At 40.4% G+C, this 25806-nt stretch overlaps 1 protein-coding gene across 9 annotated transcripts in view; it reads left to right on the forward strand.

Annotated features, from left to right (window-relative positions):
• The window catches only part of Cobl (cordon-bleu WH2 repeat protein), a 229385-nt gene that overhangs the window by 115260 nt on the left and 88319 nt on the right, over positions 1-25806 (forward strand). For all 9 annotated transcript variants that reach the window (XM_057771907.1, XM_057771911.1, XM_057771906.1 and 6 more), the window contains one exon: positions 8083-8256. In XM_057771907.1, coding sequence (XP_057627890.1) covers positions 8083-8256 — 174 coding nt within the window. The remainder of the gene's footprint in view (positions 1-8082; positions 8257-25806) is intronic.

A 25806-nucleotide genomic window follows, 5' to 3' on the forward strand; every position in this document is an offset into this window, starting at 1 on the left:
TTTCCTCCTGGGTATGTCCTTTCAAATAATTGTAGAGTCTTTGTTCTACTCATTGCTGAGCACCTGTGCTCTCTCAGACCTTTTGCTACCTTGTTCTAACCCCCTGGATTTATTTTCAGTTTGTACCCTGAGAATGTTGACCAGTGGGCTCATGGCCAGCTGTGCTTTGCACATACTTATGATCTCATGTGCTTTTTTCTACAATGAGTTATTTCTTCCTGAAGCTGTCAGGTGTTGGCTCTTGTGCCAACTCTCTTGTCCACTTTCTCCTTGGTCTTAGCAAGCAGATTGGTGAGGCCTTGCAGTTATGGTTTGTCTGGGAGCATCTAGCCCCTGCTTTTTCACAGTCCTGGAATGAGATCACATCTAGTTGTTTAGGACCTTGAACCAGGTATCTTGTGACATTTGTCTCCACCCCCGTAGCATCTTAAAAAGACCCAGAATTCCTTGCTGCTCCATTTGCTTTACATGCCCTTCCCTGTTGGCCGGCCTGTGCTGTGACTTCCAGCTTAAATTATGTTTTATTGATTTTCCATCTTAAGCGAGTCTCTTGTTGACCTTGTCTCTTACCATGGCCATGGACTCATGACTGGGGAGTCTTGAAGGTCCTCAGCATCCTGTTCCTGCACTCAGGACTCCACTCTGCACCTGAGGGTCCTTCTGCATCTTAGAAATGCTCTTAGCCCTAATTCATACTGAACTGCCGAGGACAAAGCCACCCATCCTTCATGCAAAGCTCACAAGGCTTAATGTTTAGCTATATTTATATTATATTGTATTATGTTTGTATTTTCTTAATCTCTGAAACACACAGGAAATACAAATGCTGTTGCCCCTCTAAGCCTAGCCCATCTCATGCTCCCCTCCCTGAGGTAATGACCCCTCTAAAGCACTATTCCCCCACCCAAGGTAAGAACCCTTTTGAAACACTTATTCTTGAACAGGTGTCCATAAACAGTACAAGGGTTTTTTTTAAAAAATTTAACAAATGAGGACTCCTTTATTTAACTGATAAATGAAAATTATATAACTTTTTCTGTACAATATGATGTTTCCATACAAACACACCCTATGATATAGCTGAATAAAGGTAACATCTCTGCTACATCATAGATATTTTTCATAGTTAGACCTTTTATATTTTCCATCAGCACTTTCCCAGCGTATAGAACACATAATCATCATGATGTAAAGTAATCAGCTCTTCTGAAGTAATGGTTTATGTCGGGTCTTGATTCATGGAATAAGACCAATTAGTATTGATGGGGATAAAGATGAGGGAGGAAGGCAGAAATGGGGGGGAGGATGGAAGGGAGGGAGGACGGCAGGGAGGGAGGGAGGAAGGGAGGGAGGGAGGGAGGGAAGGAGAATGGGAAAACCTTTGAAGGAAATGATAAACAGTGAGAAGCGGAAAATCATTAAGCCTCCCCCTGCAGCACTGAGCACACAGGCATGACCCTCACTGACACAGACTGAGCCTGTCCTGATGCTGTGGGCCTGAGGTAATGGTACCCTGATGGAAGCCCATACTACATGCTGGCCGTCCACTTCCTCACTGGTGTGAGTTACTCTTAGTGAGAGAGGAGGAAGGCCTGGACACGTAAGATCAACTCTTCTCTGAAATTCCATGAGAATTCTGAGGGAAACTCCAACTTACAGGGACATTTGGGCTTCCAGCTCAAGTGTAGAAGAGTTTAAAGGAAACAGAGAAGAAAGGCTATGAAGTAAAGTGTCCAGTTCTTCAGCCATATTGTTTTGTGTTTAACTTTGGCCGTGGTGTACACATGTGTGCCCATGTGTGAGCATGCACCTGGGATGTACATATGTATATAAAGGGTGGTTTTTAATGGCTCCTACTGAAAGCATGCATGCAGAGATAGGCTGAACATAGGACCTGTTGCTTCGTATATGACCTCCACTGTGCGGTGAGAAACATGAAGTAATTCTTTCCATGTCACAATGTAAGCAGTAAATTATATTTACATTTATACAATGCAAACTGCTCGTTTGTTTCCCAGATGCCCAGACCCAGATAATCACACAGAAACTATATTAATTACAACACTGGCCAATGGTTCAAACATATTTCTAGCTAGCTCTTATATCTTAAACTAACCCATATCTATTATTTTGTATTCTACCATGAGACTTGTGGTTTGTTACCTCTTGCTTCTTGGGCAGCTACATGGCATCTGCCTCCTTTGGCAGGCTACATGGTGTCTTTCTGACTCCACCTACTCTCTCCATGTATCTCTGTTTGGATTTCCTACTTGGCTGTACTCTGCTAAGCTATTTTTATCGACCAATAAAAGCAGCACATGTACAGAAGGACATCCCACATCATCACAGTCATAATGACTCCCTAGTCATGGCTAAGAGTCTTCCAGCTCCAGCTGTTGGGGAAGCCATGCACCTATAATTAAAAAGCATGCCTCCTTTGAAGGCTGGCCTCCCATAAACCTGCACACTTCTGTGTGACGCTTCCTGCCATGGCCTCCCTGGAGATAGAAGTCTTCTTTTGAGGTAGAGCCAGGGTGAACTTTCTGGAAAGCTTTCAGGGATTCATTGAGCTTCGCACTGAACTAATATGGTAAATTTGATCTTCATGATATTTGGGGGAGTTTTTTTTTTTTCCTGAAAGGAAGAAAAAACATGAAAACTAAAAGTGTAAGAAAGGAATTGTTTGGCTTTCTCACTTGAAAATAGTGGTTATTTATTGTTAATATATGTATTCCGGCTTTTAATCTAAGTATTTGGAAGTAAAATTTTACATTTAATCTTAATTCCTAAGATAACTGTGTTGTCTTTGATATTTGTTTTCTTTAGCATAATGGATTTCTGTCTTAGATGGCTAGAAGCGGTGTGTGTGTGTGTGTGTGTGTGTGTGCGTGTGTGTGTGTGTGTGTGTGTGCAGGTTGTGAGGTTCCTCTCATTCTTACTCTCTATTTAATGTGATTTGACTCCTTTTAGTCATGTTCAGATGAGCTACTCTGAATGCTGGAAAATTCCTGACTGACTTAGGCTGCCCTCCATAAAAATCTTTATAATTGGACACAGAATAGATGCCTCAAGTAAAATATAAACAAGTAAAATAGCTGACTTAAATATTACTAGAAAGGGGGTGGTCTGCTTATGCTCCATTAAATCTAGTATTGACCCTACTTAGTATGTCCTACTCTGTAGACATCTTCCCCTGAGTATTTATTTTTTAATTTGGGGTAAGGAAGGGAGTTTGGACCATGCAGATAAAAAGCCGTGAACTCCCATAAACTATGTATACAGCCATTGTCACTACTATTAAAAGGTTATCTTCTATGTACTGTATATCTAATGACACTGCCAAACAGTGATTCTGACTTCCTCTTTCCAGTCATCTACACGGGTTTGACTATGTCAAAATCTACCTCTGCTGTCTGTGTTTGAGGTTTTCTTCCAACTTCAACAACCAATTGCAGCCTGCTTTTTTTGAACACTGGAGTTATTTGGTAGCACATAAATGATTTTACCTCTAAAAGACAAGTACCACTTACTAATTTTTTTCTTATTAGTCTTACGATTATTAATTCAAGTTGCATTAGACAGAGCAGCTGGAAAGTAGAGCAGAGCCATTAGTTACATGTAAAAATGCCATGTTCAAAGTACAGCCAATGAAATGGACTTCTCCTCTAATTTGTTAGTATTTATATTTTACACCAAAGCAGATCACTGTGCTTTAGCAAAGCTATGATGCACATGAAAAAGAAATAACTTATTAATGCTAAAACCTCTGTCACAGTTGCAAAGCAGCTTTTAATGCTGAGATCTAGAATAAGGCTCCTTCCTTAAAAGGAGAGAGCAGAGTACACTCAATTATTACTGGGTGTTTGTGGAAAATGGTGAGTGCCCATTCCTCTCCAGGATCCGACATCTCCAGTCCATGGGGGTTGAGGTCAGGATGGACAGGCACAGATATCTATCGCTGATGACCCCAGCTTCACTGCATTGTTGAGAATGCTGACTCTCAAGAGGAAAAGGATATCCCATGTCCTGCAGAAAATTTATATGGCAGAAGCAGAGGAGGGAAAAGCTTCAGTGTAATGTTTTTGTTGAATCACCAGGATTTTGATTTTTTTTAAATACCATCCCCCTTTGAAATATCACCTCCTCCACTGCACACTGCAATGACAACTGTGCCACCTTCTCTCTGTGGCTCTCAAGCCTGTCTGCTTCATGGCCTCAGCTGCTTGTTACCCATGAGGTCTATCCCGGGTGACTCACAGTTGCTGGTCTGTTCTCAGATCCAGTGAACAGCCTCAACAAATTTCTGTTTAGGGAAATACTTAAAATTGTGCCATAGCCCTCCTTCGGGCTTTCTTTTCTAGACTAACATCCATGGCGTTCAAATAGCCTCTCATAGTGGCCATGTTCATAGAGAAAGATAAGCTGTTATAGCAAGTTTCCAAAATCCAGAGGCTTTGATCTGACATTCTCACCATGCCTGAAAAGTTGTGGGAGGTAGACACGAGAGCACACAGGGCCAGGGTGGCTCTGTTTAGTGACTATGGTTAGGTATTACTCTGGAGAAGATAAACATGAAGCACATGTACGTTTTATTGGAGAGCATTTTAGAACACAGGTGTGTGCAGTTACAAGAGAGCCTGGAAAATGATAGCATTCAGCTTAGCACAGAGGTTGGAATAAAATGCAGGGAGGGGAGTTGGGTGCACAGCTAACAGAACCACTATTACCCTTCTGTGAATGAAAGTTGCTGAGGCCTTCTTCCTCCGTCTGCCTCTGCTGTCCCTCACCTTCCTTTCCTGGTGACAAGAACATGGAAGACTGGAAAAAGTAGTTTGAGTTTAGCAGCTTCTTTGTTAATTTACTTTGTGGGAAGAAAAGATTTCCCTGTATGATTTTAACTTGTTGAACATGCTGTTAGAACAGCAATAAACTAAGTCATAAAAAAAAAAAACATGTAGTTCCAGGCAGCATCTCAGTAAAGAGTTATTATTATTCAGATAAGTAGGATGGGATAATGTTTACATATGTTTTAGTCTCAGAGTATAGATAATTCCTTCAGATTTTTCTGTCATTCTAGTATATGTAAAAAGTATGTGCTGATAATACTTAATTGCTAGCAAAAAAGCAAATTGAGAAGTAATATATCAAGAAGCACAGTAATATAACCTCAAAAGAAAGACCAGTTTTTCTTTATTTTATTTTTAAAAAGAAAACAAAGTATGTTTTTTTCATTTTGCATACCAATCCCAGTTCCGACTCCCTCCCCTCCTCCCATCCCCTCCACCTACTCTCACACCCCATCCCCATCCCCATCAGAGAGGGCATGGCACACTGCTCTGGGGAAGGTCCAAGTTCCTCCCTACTATATCTAGGCTGAGTAAGGTATACATCCAAAGAGAATAGGTTCAAAAAAAGCCAGTACAAGCAATAGGGATAAATCCTGGTGCCACTGCCAGTGGCCCTGCAGTCTACCCCAGCCATAACTCACCAGCATTCAGAGGGAATAGTTTGAACATATGCTGTTTCCTTTCCTGTCCAGCTGCAGTTGGTGAGCTCCCTTTAGCTCAGGTAAACTGTTTCAGTGAGTGTACCCATCATGGTCTTGACCTCTTTGCTCATATTCTCACTCCTCCCACTCATCAACTGGACTTCGGGAGCTCAGCCCAGTGACCTGCTGTGTGTCTCTGCCTCTGTTTCCATCAGTTGCTGGATGAAAATTCTATGATGGTATTTAAAATATTCATTAGTCTGACTACAGGACAAGGCCAGTTCTGGCACCCTCTCCTCTATTGCTTAGAGAAAGACCAATTTTATGTGACTACTTATCCTAGGATGTCTAACTAAAGATGGTTCCCAGTTGGTAAGACCCTTATATTCCAGGACCCACAGAAGAGGACAAAATTAGAGTCCACAGTCAATTCTACAGGTGTGTGAATTTAGTATTATGAGCATAAAACTACAGTAGCCCCTAAAGGTTTCAGCATATATAAAAATATGCTCCCCAAGGAATGAGGGCTCTATCTTGTGTTTTCTTGGTCCTGCCTGTCTATTCTGAAAAATCTTGTAGTCCAACCATAGCTGAAGGTCTGAGCTGCAGAATCCTGGTGGAACAGCCAGAGCATTTCCATTTTAGGTCAGAGAAACAGAATTGCTCCTCAGTCCATTTGCATCCTTTGTCTCTTCAAGGCCACCAAGTCTGCCCTGCATCCATATTCCAGGAGGGGAGAAGATGCTGTCTCCAAGCTCATTAGTGCTATCCATTAGCCTGTGTACAAAGCTGCTTTCAATTTCAGAATATTTCTGGCCTTCGCCAGCTTCTCCTTAGCAACAGAAAATAGCACTCCAGGAGTCCAGAGATGAGTGAGAAAGCTTAAAGCAATGATTTGACAGCGCTAAGAAATACCTGGGGAACCTTGAAAATATGAATTCACGGTTTATTCCTTTTTTTCTTGCTTTTGCTTTGGCAAGTGTGCTCAAAAAGGTGTGGAGAGAGATGGTTTCTATACAGAATCAGTGACCTCTGCAAGGATAAATGCTGCAGCAGCTGGCAGGAGCTTTTCATGAAGCCGGAGGGAAGGGTGGAAGGTGAACCTTGCCACTGACTCCATCTGATTGGTACCAAATACCTGGGTCATCTGAAAGGTAGAAGTCAGAGCAATGTTACACAGCCTGTGGATATAAACACCTTTCTACTGTGGCAGAGTGGCTTTTGTTTGCCTTGCAGTTGAAATGGCTCCTTCTTCTGAAATTCTTTCCTGAACCAGAAATTCACAAGTGCCTTAGAGCACTAGTCATGTCCAATGTGTCCATGCCCTGTGCCTAGCCAGCCCTTCCTGAATATTAATATCACAAGAGCAGCCTCACCATTTCAGATATTAGCAGGTCTTTCAAACACTCTCTAAACCTTTATGGCAAAGTTGCAGAGTATGTAAATTAAAATTTGGGTGTTTTGTTTTGTTTTTGGTTAGAGTATTTTTTTCCCTAAGATCATGAGCTAGGTGAGCTAGGCATGGCATAAAGCCAGGTCAGATCACTGAAGAAATAATCTGCTAATGAATCTAAGCACAAGAATGGCCCGAGGTACTGGTCTTGGTGCGCAGGTGGGAGGTTGGTCATGCTGCATCCTGGTTCTATGCTATTAGTCTGAGAGTCTTCAAAGCATAGTGCTTAGGATACACCGTCATATTTTTATATAACTTTTGAAGGTTAGAAGAAAGTGAAAACGAGTGAAGTATTTGTCACTGGTAAACTACTGCCCTTCCTCCCCAATGCAATGCACTGCTTCAGCAGTCCCTCATGTGCAATCTCTAAGAACTCATTTCTGGAACACCTTAAAGTTTTAAGAGGGCTAATGTGACATGTTAAAATTTTAAGGTAGATGACTTACACCTACAGTTTCGATGGAAATGTCAAGTGATTCTAGCTCCTACGTGTTCCTAAAGGTTTAGATCTGCTGATTGCTTCATGATTGAGCCATACCCATGACAGTATGGATGCCTAAACAAGACTTGAAAATGATAATACCAACTGACATGCCGATGTGAATGGGGGAAATCGCACAGGGTCCTACCTGTCATGAGAAGCTATAGGCAGTGACTGACTTTTGAGAGAGGGAGAATCTGTCTGCTCCTGGGATGACCTCCGATAGGTGATCCAATCCCAAGCAGGCAGCCCTAAGCACAGATACATATGAGCAACACTAAATGAACTTAACAGGCTGTATTTGTAAATTTATGTTCATATATATGTATATATGTGTGTGTGACAATAATAAAGAAGGGGATGTCATGAATTTGAGGAGTATGGAGAGAACACAGAAGAAATTAGGGGGAGAAAAGAGAAGGGACAAATGATATAACTACTATATGCTCACATAAAATCCTCAAAAAAAAATAGTAAAATTAAAAAGGTAGACCCTACTGCATAGGTTTGGAATGTTGTAAAGTTGCCTAGGATAATGGTAATAGGTGTTTTGCTTCAGTCCTTCATGTCTGTCAGTATAACTAGATGTTTAAAGTTTGGGCATTTTAACAGAGAGAAGTCACCTTATTGATGAGGTGTTGCCTGTCTCTTTCCCTACAGGGCTCCATAACAACACCCAACTCACCATCTATGCATTCTCGGTCCCTAACACTGGGTCCTTCCCTCTCACTGGGCAACATCTCTGGAGTGTCTATGAAGTCAGAGATGAAGAAGCGCCGAGCCCCTCCTCCTCCGAGTCCAGGACTCCTGGGTCAAGACAAAGCATCAGAAAAGGTAAGGGATGCACCTCTCATGGCCAAAGCATTTCTTCACTGACCCAGTTACCCCACTGCAGATCCTTGAAAATGCTGAATTCTTTACTTGTGTGGCTTTAGCGAGCCGTGTTCAGGGTGAGCATCTGAGCTTTATTTAGAAGTGGAGGTGAGACATCACTCTGTGTCAGTTACTAAGGTAGGAAACTGTTTTCGGGTCTTTGGTTCTTAAGGACCCAGTGCTTGTAGATTAGCGTGTGTTTTATTTTAGTACTGAAGCTTTGGAGGGTGTCAGAGAGGTTGCATATGAGAAATTGCACAAATAAAGGTACTTCAAGAAAGCTAAAGCTTGTGAAAGAGACAAATTACCCAAATAAAGGTGCTTCTAGAAAGTCGAGGCTTGTGAAAGAGACAAAGTATGTAACCCAGATGCCTCAAATTATTCAGACTCACGGAAAAACAGGAACTTTCTCAGTATTGTGTTGCTTTTAATATGTTATTAGGCTTATTTCATTGGTTCTGTATTTAAGAAGCCCACTCTCTGTTTATCTCCAGAGCAGTGCAGAGCCTTCTAAGGTTTTTTGTCATTAGATGTTGCCCTGAAGATCACATCCTCAGCAGAGAGTTCCATGATTCATGGTCTCTAGTCGTCCTCTTTCTTTCAGCTACCTGCTGATGCCTGAAATGTCAAGCCCTCTCTTCCAAGGAGTAGGGAACCATGTGACAATATGAACTATAATTTCATTTTCTGATATTTCTGTTACTCACAGCTAACCACGCTCCAAAAAATATTAAATAGAAAGTTCTGGAGGTAGTTTATATATTTAACTTTCACACTCCTCTGAGTAGCATGATGAAATCTCAGAGCCATACCCCATCCTGCTGGGAAATGAGCCATCCCTTTGACTAGTGTGTCTATACTGTATGCACTCCCTGTCTATTAGTTACCAAGTGCTACCTCACTTATGACTGTCATCATATTACAGTGTTATAGTCACATAATCTTCTTTGACTTAATTGTGGCCCGAGAGCAAAGAATTTTAATGTAAGCATGGAAGCAGTTGATATTTGCCAAAGAGACACTCAAAGTATATATGTAGAAACACAGTGTGTGTGTGTGTGTGTGTGTGTGTGTGTGTGTGTGTGTGTGCGTGTGTGTGTGTAGTTTGGTACTAAGGTTGCGGGCATCTCTGAAATCTATGTCCTGTGTAGGTGTTGGGGCAAGGATTAGCTACTGCTCCTCTTTTCCAAGCTCTGAAGGAAATACTGGAGGGAAGAAACGTGAAATTTTACTTTTCTAAACACATCCTCAAATGGGTGAAGTGTGGAGACCACTTCTGAGGTACCCGAGAGAGGCTCATACTGTTTGGCTCTTCCAAGCTGTGCATCCCCATCCATGTGCTAAGGTGCATTTGAGAACGAGAATGCCTTTTTCTTCATTGACTGCTTTGCTTCAACTGGCCCTGCATCCCAGCTTCAGGGGAAGAAAGCATACCCTGAACACTGGCATCACATGGAGCTGTTGAGCATCCTTTTGCTCTCTGATGGACTTCACATCCTCCTTCTTGCCTGATGCCTTGGTGTCCCTTGTTCTGTCCCTGCATCCTAACTCTCAACAGCACTGACAGCCTTTAGCTTTGAACCATTTTTGCATTAGTCATTACACGACTTTCCCTGAAAATATACTTAAATATGCTAGAAACACCAAGATCTGAGGCTTTGCCTTGGGTCTTCATTACAGCTGCAGATGACAGTGGCGGGGTCCTGACATCCTCCTTAACATATGTGTTAGTTATTTTTTTCATGGCTAAGGCAAAATACCTGCAAATATCAACGCAAAGTAGGAAGGGTTCGTTTTGGTTTGCAGTTTGAGGATGCAGTCCATCATGGCAGATAAATCATAGCAGTAGGAGAATGGACTTCTATTTACATTTTATCAAGAAGCAGGGAGAGGTGAGCTGATGCTCAGCTCTTTCTCCTTTTTTGTCAGTCCATCCCTCGGTTCAGGTGATACCATCCACACTCAGCATGGCTCTTCCCTCAGCTCAACCTTTCTGAAAATGACATCATAGACATAGCCAGAAGAGGGTTTCCAAATCAGATCAGGCTGACAATGCAGATTAGCCACCACAGCATCCTCATCTGCCTGTTTGTATACCTGTCCGTAGGTGTCTGTTTTTTCAGAGGCCTTCTTAACCTTGCCTATCAGAGACCACATCTTACCCCTACAAGCAGGCCCTTTACTTGTGTTACTAGAGGTTTATCTCAGAATCCTATACTACAACACATTTTAGAGAAGATGTTCTGATATTTTTGTCTCAAACACTCATTTCTTTTGAGATTTCTGTAATGCTGCAGCCACTGTCTGATTAAAGGACATTTACTCACCGAGGTACATCAGTCTGTCCCACACTTGATGGGATGATATAACCACTATGTGAAGCTGTTTCCTATGACCATAGTTCATCTCTTAATCAGTTAGTTTCTGTACTTTTTCAAAACATGTAGGTATATTGATAACATTAGCCATTTCCAGGTATTCCTGAGATGTCATTTTTCCTTTTGGATTGAATAGATATTTCTTTTATGATAAAAAAAGTATGTATTCCGGGATCAGGGTTATGTAAACACTTTTCTTCAATAAGAAACCTTAATGTGATGGAACACAGACGTTACATCAACATTTCAACGTTGTCTTCTATACAAAGATGTTGTGTTTTGTTTTTCTGAATTTAATTTAGTTACTCATACTGGATAGTCTGCTGGAGCAGAAAAACATATAGTAACTGGAGAATTGGGAACTTTAAATGGAAAATAAACAGTCCATTCTCCCCTGCAGAATGAACAGAGTTCCCTCTGCAGCAGTAAAAGCTTCTACTGAAATCTGTTTTATTTGGCACAGATTGAGTCGGGAAATTGGTTGCTGGAAACCATCTTCTTTTTTAATTGTGTGGGTGAAATACAGACTGCCTTGAAACCTTTCCTATGAACATGTTTCTTTTTTAAAAGAAATATATTTTGTTATTTACCAGTTTCTCAGAAAGGAACTCAAAAAACTATGTTGTTGTGGTTGTTGGGAAGAACATCAATTCCTTTTAATGAATTTCCTTCCATCTAAAGATAAGTTGTTTGTTTGAAAACCCTATTTACATGTAGCTACTACAAAAACCAAAATCCTGAATATGGAGAAAATGTTTAGTTTCAGGACTTGGCCAGCTTAGGAGAATATTTAGGTTTTCATCTTACGTGTTTCTTTTTCTTATCAACTAGGTGGTGAATTTAAAATTTTACCTATCAGTGCCTTAAAGGTAGAATAATTTTGTGTTGTTCCATTTTATCTGAAATTTTAAAAAGTATATAATTATAATGTATTCTTTACTTATATAAATTACTTGTGACTTGGTTCTCAGTATTTCTGTCTAAAGGTAATTCTCAAGAGATTTCCCTGGAGATGCTGGAGCAGGAAAATAAGCAATGCCACCTTTATACAAATTTCTCCGAGGAGCATTTGAGATGAGTGGGCACAAAGGCGTGCACCCTTCAGGAGGGTCCTCTTTTCAAAGCCCATTGCTTCAGCCCCAGTATCTTGCCTGTTGGCTGTACTATGGGGAACTTTAAGGTAGAGGTCATATATTATGTGGGTCCTGCACTAGGTGCTGAGTCAGTATTTTTCGAACGTGAACAGACACAGAGTGGGGTTGAAAACGCATGTTCTAAGCCCTGACACCAGAGTTCTCATTCATCAAGTCCTGTTTTTCTACAGTGGCGTTTTGCAAATTACCACTGACTGTCTCCCCTCAGAATCCTGACCAATCAGTGTAATGTATGGAGAAAGTCTGCAGCAGAAAATTTATCTTCTCATGAACAAATATAAAATACCTCAAAATAATCATTATGTACAATTGGCTTCACATACTCATACACTCCATATCTATAGATTTAACCAACCTTGAGCCAGCATAACTGGGAAAACATTGTGTCTCTGCTGAATGCGTACACTCTTTTTTATTATTGTCCCCTAAAAAATATTATTTCCATAACATTTCTGTTTTGTTGGGTAATCTAGACATAATTTGCAGTATATAGGATGATGTATATAGGTCATATGCAAATACATTACCATTCTAAATAAGGGATGTGAACCCTGGCAGATTTTTGTATCCTTGTGGATACAAAATAGATACCAAGCGACACCTGTAAAAACTACCATAGAAGTTGACACCTAGAGTTTTAATTTAGAATTCAAAAGTGGTGCACACTGGGATCTGAGAATATTCATCAAGCAGAAAGAAAAAGTCCATTTTCCTTCTCCTACCTCTTTGTTGGGAAATCCATGTCTCATCTACACCCCGCCTGATGCTGCGAAGGCTTGTCCCCAAACCTCAGCTCTGAGTCTGATGGGATCTCAGCTTTCTATACCTATCTTTAGGCTACAACTTGAGTACTGTCTTCAGCAATGCCCCGGGGAGATTTTTTTTTCTTTTCTGTCTAGTCATAGCTTTCCCACTTGGTTTACAGCTGTCTTGTGCAAAGCATTGATTGATTATGAGCATAGATACATGCTTGACTGAAACCTATCCCTAATTCTCTCTCTGGTTCTCAGTGTCCCCCTCTGTAAAATGAAAACAATAAGCAGTATTGACAGGATCATGTTGGAATAGTCAGAATGAGGGGCCTGGGGGAAGAGCACCTGTGTGCCTGTGTTCCTAAGGGTGCAAAGTGTACAAAGGAGGTGCAGGAGAAGTTTGTGTGGGGGTGAGGTTGAAGGATTGAAGGGTGTCGTGAGAGGGATGTCGGGGTCTAGCCAGAGTTAGACCAAACATACTTAAAAAAATCAAACATTTATAGCTATGAAATGCCAGGTATATGATTAAAATGTCACCCTGGGACATATTCATGTGCTAAATAACTCTGGCATCTTTTCCCCTTTTAGTGATGTTTTCCTTTCTCAGCTTTGTTGATGTAAAACACAGTCATTTCAGAAAAAGAACCAAAAAAGGCAATTTGTTCTAAACCAAACATGAGTGACCATGACTTGGGAACATGTTTTCTAGTTGCCCCAAATCATTCATTTCATTGTGAAATTGGTTACACGAGCCACCATGCACAAAATTCAAGTCCAAATGGATTAAAGACCTCAGTATAAATCTGACCATACTGAATCTGATAGAAGAGAAAGTAGAAAGTAGTCTTCAATGCATGGCCATAGGAGACCACTTCTTAAGTATAACCCAATTGCACAGACACTGTAAGCAACAAAAAATATACGGGACATCTTGAAACTGAGAAGCTTCTGTAAAGCAAAGGACACAGTTAATAAGACAAAAAGGCAGCCTACTGAATGGGAAAAGAGCTTCACCAACCCCACATCAGACAAAGGACTGATCTCCAAAATATATAAAGAACTCAAGAAATTAGACAGTAAAATTCTAAATAACCCAATTTAAAAAATGGGGTACTGAACTAAACAGAGAATTCTCAATAGAAGAATCTCAAATGGCCAAAAGATACTTAAGGAAATGTTAACATCCTTAGCCATCAGGGAAATGCAAATCAAAACAACTCTGAGATACCATCTTACACCTGTCAGAATGACTAAGATCAAAAACACCAATGATAGTTTATACTGGAGAGGATGTGGAGTAAGGGGAACACTCATCCGTTGCTGGAGGGAATGCAAACTTGTACAAGCACTTTGGAATTCAGTATGGAGGTTTCTCAGAAAACTGGGAATCAACCTACCTCAGGATCCAGCAATACCACTTGTAGGCATATACCCAAAAGATACTCAATCATATTATAAAAGCATTTGTTCAATTATGTTAATAGCAGCATTATTTGTAATAGCCAGAACCTGAAAACAACCTAGATGCCCCTCGACTGAAGACTGGATAAAGAAAATTGTGGCACATTTACACATTAGAGTACTACTCAGTGGTAAAACAAAAACAAAAACAATGACATCTTGAATTTTGCATGCAAATGGATGTAATTAGATAACACTATCCAGAGTGAGGTAACCCAGACCCAAAAAGATGAATATGGTATGAACTCACTTATAAGTGGATACTAGCTATAAACAAAGGACATTGAGCCTATAGTTCATGATCCTAGAGAAACTAATAAGGTGAACCCAAAGAAAAACATATATATATATATAGAGAGAGACCCCCCTGGGAATTGGAAACAGACAAGATCACCTGCCAAAATTGGGAGCAGGGAGCTTGGGAAAGAAGGGAGGGAAGAAGGGGGAGAAGAGGGGAGAAGGGAAGGGTTGAGGAGAACTTGAGGGAATGGGATAGTCAAAATGGAGGACAAAAGAGATGAGAGCAAGGAAAGAGATATCTTGATTGAGAGAGCCATTATAGGGTTAGCAGAAACCAGGCTCTAGAGAAATTCCCAGGGATCCACAAGGATGACTCCACCTAAGACCCTAATCAATAGGAGAGGGGACCAATCTTGACTTGCCCTGTAGTCAGACTGATGAATATCTTAAATATCACCATAGAACCTTCATCCAGCAACTGATGGAAGCAAAGACCCACATCAGAGCTTCCAAGGTCCAGTTGAAGATAGGGAGGAATGAGGATATGAGCATAGAGGTCAGGACAATGTTGTGTTCACCCACAGAAACAGTCTACCTGAGCTAATGGAAGTTCACCAACTCCAGCTGGACTGGGAAAGAACAAGCATAGGACCAAATTAGTCCCTCTGAATGTGGTTGACAGTTTCATGGCTGGGGCAGACTGAGGGGCCACTGGCAGTGGCACCAGGATTTATAAAATACTACTGAGGGCACTTCAGAAGGAATACTTCATAAAGAATTGAAGTGTCTATTTTATCATTAAATTTAAAGGCCATTTCTTTTTGTTGTTTACTTGCTTGTTTGAGAAAGGGTCTCATAGCCTAGGCTGTCCTCCAGTCTACTCAGTATGTTGGGCCAGTCAAGGGTAGCCTTGAACTCTTGACCCTTCTGTCTTCACTTCCTGAGTTTTATAATTACTGGCCTGTCTCCCACACATTCCAGTTCAGGGCTTTATGCATACTAAGCAAGAACTCCACATCTTCAGCCCTAAAGGCCGATTTTCTTTTCTTTATGAAGCATAAGTTGGTTTTAATAACAGTATTTTAATGCAGTCTTAACCATAAGGAAGAGAGGTACTGTGGAGGAAAGATAAGATAAAGCCAGAATATGGACGTGGCTTCTTTAAAAGGAGGTTGTAGAGATTAAGGCATACAAAAGTATAGGTAGAGAGAGTACAGGGGAGAGCTGCAGTGTAATATAGTTTGTCTACTGTTCAGAGAAGGAATAGAAAGGGGGAAGGGAAGGTTAGACTTTAGAAAAGTAGGCTGGGTTAGTGGGAAAACTCTGCAAGCATGGCTCCCAAGGCCGCCTCTGATAGCAAGACATTTTGTCTGCTCTCCAGAGAGGTCCCTTGACCTGAGGTGGGCTCTAGAATCCTGCTACTATGGAGTCGCTGTAAGCATGGCCAATAGGACTAGCACAGCTACTGTGAGATGGTTAGTGCTATCTACTTCATAGACTCCAGAGTAACTGGAGAGGCGGACTTCTGGTTTGGCCTGTGGAAAATTATCTAACTCGCATTAATTGCAGTGTGAAGACACTCCCAGTTTATGTGGCACCATGTCCTAGCCGTCATTCTGGACTCCATAAACAGAGGACAGGAGAGTAGACCCTTGGGTTCATCACTCTCTGCTCCTGATGCTGGATACGATGTGAGCAGCTGTTCTAAGTTCACACATTATACCCTTGAACTGGGAGCTGAAATCAACGGTTTTTCTTGTGCTGCTGCTGTTGGGTGAACTTTAATCACAGCGATAGGAAGAGAAACCAAGACAGCTGTCTTCTCTTGTCATTCTCTGCTCCCTCCCTTGATTTCAATTTTCTCATGGCCCCCAACATGTAGGCGTAGGAGAAAAAGCAATCTGTATCTTTCTTCACTAATATCTTTAGTCTATCATATAAGAAGTACAGAGGAAAGTAAAACCCAAAGTCCAAGCTGGTTGCTGTGCCAGATAAATCACAGATATACAAATATCCAATGGCAGTACGTTCTTGTAACTATTTAGCAGCAAATTCCCCTGCATCTAACTGGCCCCAGGTCTCATACACATAATTATAGTGGTTTAATAACAATTCATCTTTTGTGGCGGTCCAAAGACCTTTACGCCCACCATCTCATGTAGCCTACTAGTTGTTCCTTCTTAAACAATGTACAGTTATTGTCTTCATTTTTCCAATAAGGGCAATAAGCTTAGAAAGAAGAAATGAGATCACGGGGCAACTGCCGTGCCAGTCAGTGACACAGTATAGATTACCTGATGTCTTTCTTACACAGAACCATTGGAATTAATGCCGGTTGCATCACAGAGATATGTAGCTGTCAGTTGACTGAGTGAGGAACATGCCGGGGTGAGTCTGAGCTGCATCCTTTGCCAGCTCTGACATTGGTGAGATGACATAACAAAGTACATTGTACCGCTGAGGTAAATATCCTTCCCATGAACCTGCCTGTCAGGGAGATGCTGAGGGTTATGGGATGCTTGAAATGGAAACACTTGCTTACTCACCCCTGACAAGGAGAGTGTGTGCTTGCTGCCTGAGGGTCAAGCACCCTCAAGATGAGGATGTTCCATAAATGCTGGAGGAAGATGGTCTTTCTACTCCTCATTTCACATCACTCGTGAGTTTTTCATAAACAGCTTCTTTCTGCTCTCAGTGCCATGAACTTTCTCAGTAGCTCATTTCTTTTGTCCTAGAAGTAAACTTACTAGGAGAACACTTGGTAGAAATAGGATAAAAATCAGTTCACCTCCATGTATATCCTTTGTCAAAACATTAGCTTGGACTGGCATAATGCTGATGTAGGATGCTGGACTCTTGAGAGAACAATTTTAAATAAATGTATCCAACTATATTTGACTTACTGGTTTCAAGGTTACATAAATTTAAGAATTTAAGCTCATATTATTTTTAAAACTATTTTTATTAGAGTATTTCAATTTATGTAATGAGAACTAATGAAAGATAAAAGGCATCATATAAAAGTGAAACTCAGTGAAATTAGTTGAATATGTAGACATATGCACAAAGTGCTCACATTTAAAAGCATAACATTCTAAAGCCATTACCGTAGGGCTAGCCAAATGCATTATTAATATATCTACTACAGTAGCTGAAATGTAGCTCTCTGTATTTTTCTGAACTGCTGATTTTATTTAACAACTCCACACAATTTCCAAGACTGTTTATGTACTCATATGGTATTAGAAACTTCACAAACCTTGACAGAAATGCAGAATAAAAGAAGCAAAATTCTTTGGACCTCGCCTAACTATCATTGGATTCACATCCTACAAGGAAGTATGTTATTAATCTTTAAATGTCCCAGGTGTTAAGTTTATCTCTTTTTAGGAAATGAATCAAACTAGCACAAAACTAATTATTTGGATTTGTGATGATTCCATTTGTCTGGATACCCTAGTAGAGGCTCCATTGATATCTAAAATATGGAAATATAACACAACATTCATGGCAAAAAGTGTTGGGTCAGTGGAAGTGCAGAGATGTCTCTGGTGTTTGGGAGGCTTCCTTCTTCTGTGGAGATGGAGAAAGTGAGGGCAGAAAGCATTGTGTTCAGCAGCATGGCAGAAGATGGGCTCTTTTCCAATATAAACATCCCTAAGAACCTGGGCGTCTCCCTTCCACTGCAGAGCCTGGGAAAAGAGGCCACAGAGGAAGTTCCTCAGTGGAAACAACGGGGCGGCCATACTGAGAGTGCACTGTGGAAGGAAACGGCAGCTATTTTTGCTACTGGACACCTACCTTTTGTTTGTGGATTCTTTCCTCTCTGACACTTGCTGTTAAAGAAACAACTGTAGCTTTGAAAAAGATTAGATTTTTACCTCTTTTTAGCTGTCATTAAAGTGTGGCATTCTAGAGAGGCCTTCGACTAAAACCAACATGAGAGGTGCAATGCCCATTTCCCAGTGGGAAACAGTTTCATGGGCGGTGGAAAAGGGAAGCAAGGCAGTTTCAGTGTGGTTCTTTGCCTTGTGCTTTCTTGTTTTTGTCAGTGGTTTTGCCCATCAACCATTTCAACAGAGAGATAAATGAAATCGTGGTTTCATTATCTTTCTTACCTTCACATCTTGCTTCTTTAGTGTTTATTTTCTTATTTTTTTAACTGTGTGGGAAGGGTCGTTATATGTCAGTGCAGATTCCTTTAGTGTCTGAAAGAGGTCATCAGATCTCCTGCAGTTGGAGCTCTATGCAGGTGTGTGTCGCTCAATATACCCCCCTGAGCCATCTCTCCATTCCCCTTGTTTCTTTATATCTAAGTATTTTCATGATTCTTTCCAGCTACCTTGATAATCAACACTAGGAAATGTGGGTTGAAGAATACAAACCCACACTTTAAACTTGCAGTGAGAAGTACCCTACTCTCTTTCTTGGATGCATGGTCTGTTTTGGAAACTGAACCCAAGTTTTGAGTTACCAGGATTATCTTGTATTAAACTTCCATTCTGAACTCGGGTATCTCTGCTTTGGGTTTGGAGTAGTTAAATCACCTCCATGTTTTGAGACTTTTGGTTTATCATTCTTCAACCAATCTCATGAAATTTTAGTGTCTGTGGCATTTACTTTTTACAACAAAGGACCTGCCTGGTGAACTGAAGAAGCAGCCTAGAGAACTCAATAAGATATTTGAAAATTATATCTAATAAGGGATTAGCATCTAGATTATAGATAATTTAGAAGTTAGCAACAGCAAATAGAATAACAGTAAAAATTTATAATTGCACTGATAGACATTTTAAAAGGAAAATAGACAAAGAGAAAACAAGCACGTGAACAGATGTTCAGTATCACTAATCATTAGGGAAATCAAATCAAAATCACAGTATGAACTCACATTTACTGGGATGACTAATATTAAAAAAACAGAAAAGGAAGAAGCAAAACGCCAAGAAAGTAGGTGGATTGGAACTTGTGTATCCATTTGGTAAAAAGTTGAAATGCCACAGTCTCTATGATGAAGAGCTTGTTAGTTACTCAGAACATCAACATTTGAGTCCTGTGGTTCTCCTTCTGGTGTGTACCCAAAAGAATTGAAAGCATGGGTCTAAGGAGATATTAGACACTCATCCTATTAGTTGTTATCAGTAAGTGAGAGTGACTCCGATAACCCATCGATAGATAAATAATTAAGGAAAATGAAGTGTACCTGTATCATGAATTATTAACGTTAAAAATAGAAATAATTCTGATACCTGGATCAATATGGATGAACCTTGAAGATGTTACACTAATTGAAGTAAGCTAGCCACTAAAAGATAAATACAATATGATGCCATTTATAGAAGATACCCAGTGTGGTCAAGTTATAGATGCGAAAAGCGAAGTGGTGGCTGTCATATGTGGGGAGAGAGAAGAATGAACAAGTCTTGCAAGGAGAAAAGAATTTTGAGTTTTGAGGACTAATTGTATAACATACACTACTGTTCATGTAAAAATGGTTAGGATGGTAAATCCCGTGTGGTTTTTATAAATAAAACTAATGATTTCAACACTTCCTTTAAAAGGTATAATCTTCAGTAAAATGCTTTTACTTAATTTTGGGAAGTACACATTCCAGTGTAAGAACTTATGTATATTTTTGCCTACCTTTCTCTTTCTCTCTGTATATTGTTACGTTTGTCAGCACAACTTTGATCCCTTCTTTGATAAATGTGAGTTTTAAAAAGCTACTGTTCTCTTTCTGTTTTTGCACTCCTGTATTTAATGTATTCATTTTCACATGCATAACATGCATACATATATATGCACATACACACAAACGCGCGCATGCATGCACACACACATCCACACGTGTGTAGATGTTGCTAGAAACCCTATTGCCACAGGAACCCTGGAAGCATGTAGTGTATCTTTGCTGAGGTAGCTGCAATGAATTGAGAAGTGACAGCATGGGCTGGAAGGTGCCTCAGTACATAAAAGGACATGCTATACAAACATCAGTATCTGAGTTTAAATTTCCAATACACCCATAAAAGCTGAGTACATAGCATGAGCATCTGTAATCTTAGCACTTTTTCGGAGATATGGGAGGGGAAGACAGGAGAATCCAGAACCTAGAGGACAAGCTATTCTGGTTTGTACAATAGAAAAAAACACACAAAGAAACCTTGTCTTAAGGCAAAAGGTGAGGATTAACACTTAAGGTTGTCCTCTGACCTCTACACAAGTGCTGTGACATTTGCACACCTATCTTCATGCACATAAATTCACACACACACACATCTTACATACACAACACATACATACATGCATTACTTATACATACAGGGACATTAAATTTAGAATTAAATTTAATAGTTCAGAGGTACTCTTCTCATCCATGCATTTTTTTACATTAGGCAAGCCATTCAAAAGGACTTAATAGTCAACATTTCTGACTTCTGTTTCTATGAAGTAAAATAGCCTGTCTACATGATAAAGAGCTTTTAAAGGGCCAATGTGTTTATCAACAAGACATGCTTTATCAGTGAAGGGTTTTATCGACTGAAGGATTAATGTGTTTATCTATAAGAGTGCTTTAAAAATTAGAAAATATTTTCACGTATGTAAATCTCTACATCAATGAACACTTTCTGCAAAGATCTTACCGTGGGAATCATTTGGAGACCTTCTAACCAGTGCTAGACTTGTGGAAATTGTCACAGATCTATTACAGCATGCTTGATCTGAATGGAATTAGAATTTAAAGGCGTATAATATTATATCCTTAGTACGCTTGCTTAATCAACCTAAGCGAAAGAGAACAAAATGTTAAATGCAAAAGCAACATTGGAGCAAAAAGAGGAGAAAATGGAGGAGGAATGATACCCAAATGCTTGATTCCACCCATACTCACAATTACACTGTTCACAGATAAAAACTTGCTTTTTAAAAAAAAAAAAAAATGATTGTCAGATCAGGTAAAAATGCCATCATAAGGAACCTGTTTTAAATAAAAAAGACATAAATTAGTCACAAATGAAGTAGGAAGAAAAATCAGAGAAGCACAAGCAAAAGAAGGCTGGCTGAGTTTTGTGGCTGGCAGAGGAAATGAACTTAAAGAAAGAGAGTAGCTAAGGTTGAGTGTGAACAGGGCTCAGAGGTACCCACAATTGTCATGGCTGCCTCTGGAAACCCCACCATTCACAGTTCAAAAACTCACAAAGTTGGTCAGAATGCAAGCAGTAAAACAGCTCTCCCAGAACATTCTCCTGGGTTTAAGGCTGAGAGATAAAAATGTAAGGAAAGCTGGCAGCCTGCCAAATGCTTATGTTTATGAAGTTGGCCAGGAGCCAGTGAGAATCACATGATCTATTCTTTGCCAGTGCTGGTGAACTTCTGGTGGTTGAAAAGATTTTGTAGTCATTCCTGGATTGCAGATGCTTTCTCATGCAGACCCCAGGAAACTGAGACGTGTCCCTGAAAATATGTTGACATTTAGGATACGGAGACTTTTCCAGAGAATCTTAAAATTATCTCTTTCCCATGTACCAAATATCATTAGAGACAAAATAGAGATCAAAGGTCAGACTTGGGAGAATCAGGATTCCATATATTTTCTGGGCATAAAGAAATCTTATTCTGTATTATACAATTAGAGAAGAAAATGATAGGTTGCTTTTCTTTCTGTTATTGTGATAAAAAGAACTTGACCAAGATAACCAAAGTTAATAAAGTAAGGGAAAAAGACAACCTATACAGAAAGGCATTTAGTTTGGGACACGTGGCTTCAGAAGGTTAGAGTCTATGACTGAGGAGCAAAGGCATGGGGGCAGAAACAGCTAAGAACTCACATCTTAATTCACAAGTAGAAAACAGAGAAAGAGAGAGAGAGACAGAGACTGAGAATGCAGCATCTTTTGAAACTTCAATGTTCATCCCTAGTGATACACCTCCAAAAAGTCCACAGCTCCCAATTCTTCTCAAACAGTTCTGCCAATCTGGAACCAATATTCAAATATATAGGTCAGGGATTTTGCTGTTGTTGTGGTGGTGGTAGTGGTTTGTTTGTTTGCTTGCTTGCTTGTTTCTGTGTTTAAAACATGGTTTCTCTGTGTAGCCCTTGCTGTCCTGGGACTTGTACTGTAGACCACAGTGACCTCAACTCAGAGATCCACCTCCCTCTTCCTCCCAATCTCTGCTGTGATTAAAGGTGTGATATCAGAGCCACATGTAAATGTTAGATGAGGTACAGAGAAGGAAGGAAGGAAGATGGGAGGGAGGGCGGAAGGGAGGAGACAAGGAGAGAGAGAGAAAGAGAGGGAATATAAAAATAAAAATTCAGTCCTGGCTTATGATGGGAAGTAGGGAGGGAAATTAGAATTAAATATCCATTTAAGAGCTAAGAACAGATTTTTATCCTGTGCTTGGGCATTTTCTAAAGTCATGTAAGAAGAAAATACTTAATAGACAACTTCAGTTTTGTAATTTAGGGAGCAGAAAGAGGAGGCAATAAAGGAGAATGGGGATTGAGCCAAATCCTTTAGGCAAGAGAGTTAGTAGATGCTATAGGTAAAGCCTGATGTATACACTTTCATCTCACCCATTCCTGCACCTTTCAGGCAAAGCAAAGTGACTTCTTCTGTGGTTTTCTAGGGAAGGAGAGATCTTCCACTTCTGGGAAGCAGGTCTATTTAATGTGTTACCTATGCCATGTGACAGATGGGCATGGAACATGTGTGACTTACACTACATGACAGGATTTATTCTTCTTGTGGGAAGGAAAATGGGGCTTGGTTAGTGTGTGACCCATATTATGTGACTATATTCTTGTCTCTGATACCCAGCCAGGAATTGTGTTCTTGTCTTGCTTCTAGTCCTCTTTGCTTAGGGCTGGTTTCTTGGATGTCTGGGTTCGGTAACATTTAGGTTATTCTCATAACATTCTGTAAAGAGTGTCCTGTGTTTTTCTTTCTTGAATTGCCAAAGACTGTGATGATAGATGTGGTTTTCCCTGCCAGCATGCCTACACCCACCTATAAAAATTCTTCTTAAAAAAAATATGGTTTAGACAACCAAGATAGCACTCTGCTATTTACTTAGACTCTTTCCAGCCTTTCAAAGGAACCTACAAATAAAGCAGAGTCCCCAAATACTACATAGAGCCTAGATTTTGCATGAAGAAAATGCAGTCATTTTCAACCATTTTGTAATAGATCATCGAACTCTTTGCTTTCATTTTCCCACACTTTGGGGATAGGTAGATAATGTGTTCAGGTACCAGAAGTCTTCTTACTTTCTGCTTCAGGGTTAATAATTTTATCAGTTAATTTAGAAATCATGCCTTATCCATCTTCCTAGATGGGAACTTCTGGAATTCTATTTCTGTCATGTGTCCATGTACACAAATCATTATTCTGTTGTCTGCAGTTACTGTGTGACAGACTGTTCTTAGGAGACGCAGTGCACAAACACACACACACACACACACACACGGGGCGTGGAGGGGGGAGAGAAAGAGAAAGAGAGAGAGAGACCAAGGGCAGACCAAAGTAATAATTGTACACCAGTTTCCAGTAGGTTGGATCAATGAGTGTTATTATGTTACTATAAGGAATATGGATGAGAGGATATTATAATGAATAGAGATGGCTCAAAAGCAGGTGCATCACCAGAATGCCCACCCGAGCACATGTGACAGCTTATGAAAGCTGCAACCTTGAAGGTCTCAGCACCACTTGCAGGCAGCTTGACAGGCTAAGAATCTCTTTTCTCTGTAGTTCTGCTGCCGAGTCTCCTCCCCAGTAGATGTTTAGGCATGTATACACACACACATACTGCTGGGCAAAAGCCCTCTAGAATATTTCAAATTTCTGTTCTTCCAGACATGGACATTTTGTTTACCTGCTGAGTCTCATGAGCTGACGCTTCCATCCTGGAAGTAATGCCTTAATTGGAAGGAAATTGCAATATAACGACAGTGTAAAGAATAAAATATAGGCGTATTCTCTGACAGGAAGATTGAATTCTTAAGTTCAGACTGCAGAATCCCTTGCTAGGTACCACCAGTGACGAGGGTGAATACCCTGTCTTTCCTGGTACCTACCCAACCCTGCCAGGTGAGATGCTCCAAAATTATCAAAATTATGATAGAGCACTGCCCCTTTCTCTTTTTCCAGGAAAGAAAACTATTCTCACCCAAGAGTCTTTCCTTTTGGTTCCTACAAGGCAATTTTAACTGAGACATGGATCTCGGCTAGGCCTCAAGATGATGGCTCTGCAAAACAGGCTGGTGATGGGGGAAATCTCATATTCTAGGTGGATAATGTGACCTTGGTTTATCTTTCAGTCTCTTACCTATAAAACACAGCATACATGTCTGGGTCAGAGACACTGTGTTTCTTTCAAGTCATTTAGCTGACTTCCCAATTATTTAACATGCACACATATAGCATTTTCTAACAGCTTGTGCAGCCAGGGACCTTTCTGACTCATTAATTCTTACATTAGCTCTGTGGGGTGAGTGCTGTCATGATCCCATTTAAAATGAGGAAACTAAGACACATAGAAATAGGTCACAGCCCAGGTAGGCTGATTCCAACATGGAGCTCTTTGTTTTTCTTTTAGGTTTTTTTTTTCCTTTTTAAAATACGCTTTTAATTAAAATATAATTATGTCACTTTCCCCTTACCTTTTCCTCTTTCCAACCCCTTCAAAGTCTCCTCTCTCCAACTCTTTCCATATCTTCTCTTCCTCACTCTCAAGTTGATAGCCTCTCTTTCTTTGTTATTGTTACATGTGTGCATGTATGAATGTGCACGAATATAGAAATACAACCTTCTGAGTCTATTTTTCTTGTTTGTGTGACCACTTTGTTTTTATAACAAATTAGGAACTCATCCCTGAGAGAGACTCAATCTCCTCCCTCAGCAGTCATTAGTTGCCTATAGTTCTTGTCTAGGGAACCCAATGAGTTCCTCCCTTCCAAATTAGCATGTCCATTGAGAATCTTGTTTATGCAGCCATTTCTAGGAGAGCCTGTTTCACAGCAGACGTCTTTCTGCCTCTCTTCCTGCCCCTCTTCTGTGATGTTCCCTCAACTGTGGATGCATATGCTGTAGTGGAATGTACCCATTGGGGCTTATGAAGCAGGAAGTGGAAAAATGGGGAGGACAGTGAGATCATAATTTCGGGAGGGACAATACAAAAAGAAAAGGATGGAGGAGGAGGGACAAATAACACCTAGGTGTGTGTGTGAGGGGGGGGGAGAGGGAGGGGGAGGGAGGGAGGGAGAGAGAGAGAGAGAGAGAGAGAGAGAGAGAGAGAGAGAGAGAGAGAATGAATGTGTATATCTTAAAGGAAATCATGCCACCTAGGCTGGCAGTGTTCCCCACAAAAAAACATAGACTACCAAAAAAGCAGTAGAACCATGCACAAGAAACCTCCTTTTTTTTTTTTAACTGAAAATATTTTCCCACACAATATATTCCTATTTCAGTTTCCCTCCCTTAACTCCTCCCAGATCATCTCCAACTCCCCGCCCATTTAACT

Source organism: Chionomys nivalis, chromosome 6 (genome assembly GCF_950005125.1).
Source record: "Chionomys nivalis chromosome 6, mChiNiv1.1, whole genome shotgun sequence".
NCBI lineage: Eukaryota > Metazoa > Chordata > Mammalia > Rodentia > Cricetidae > Chionomys > Chionomys nivalis.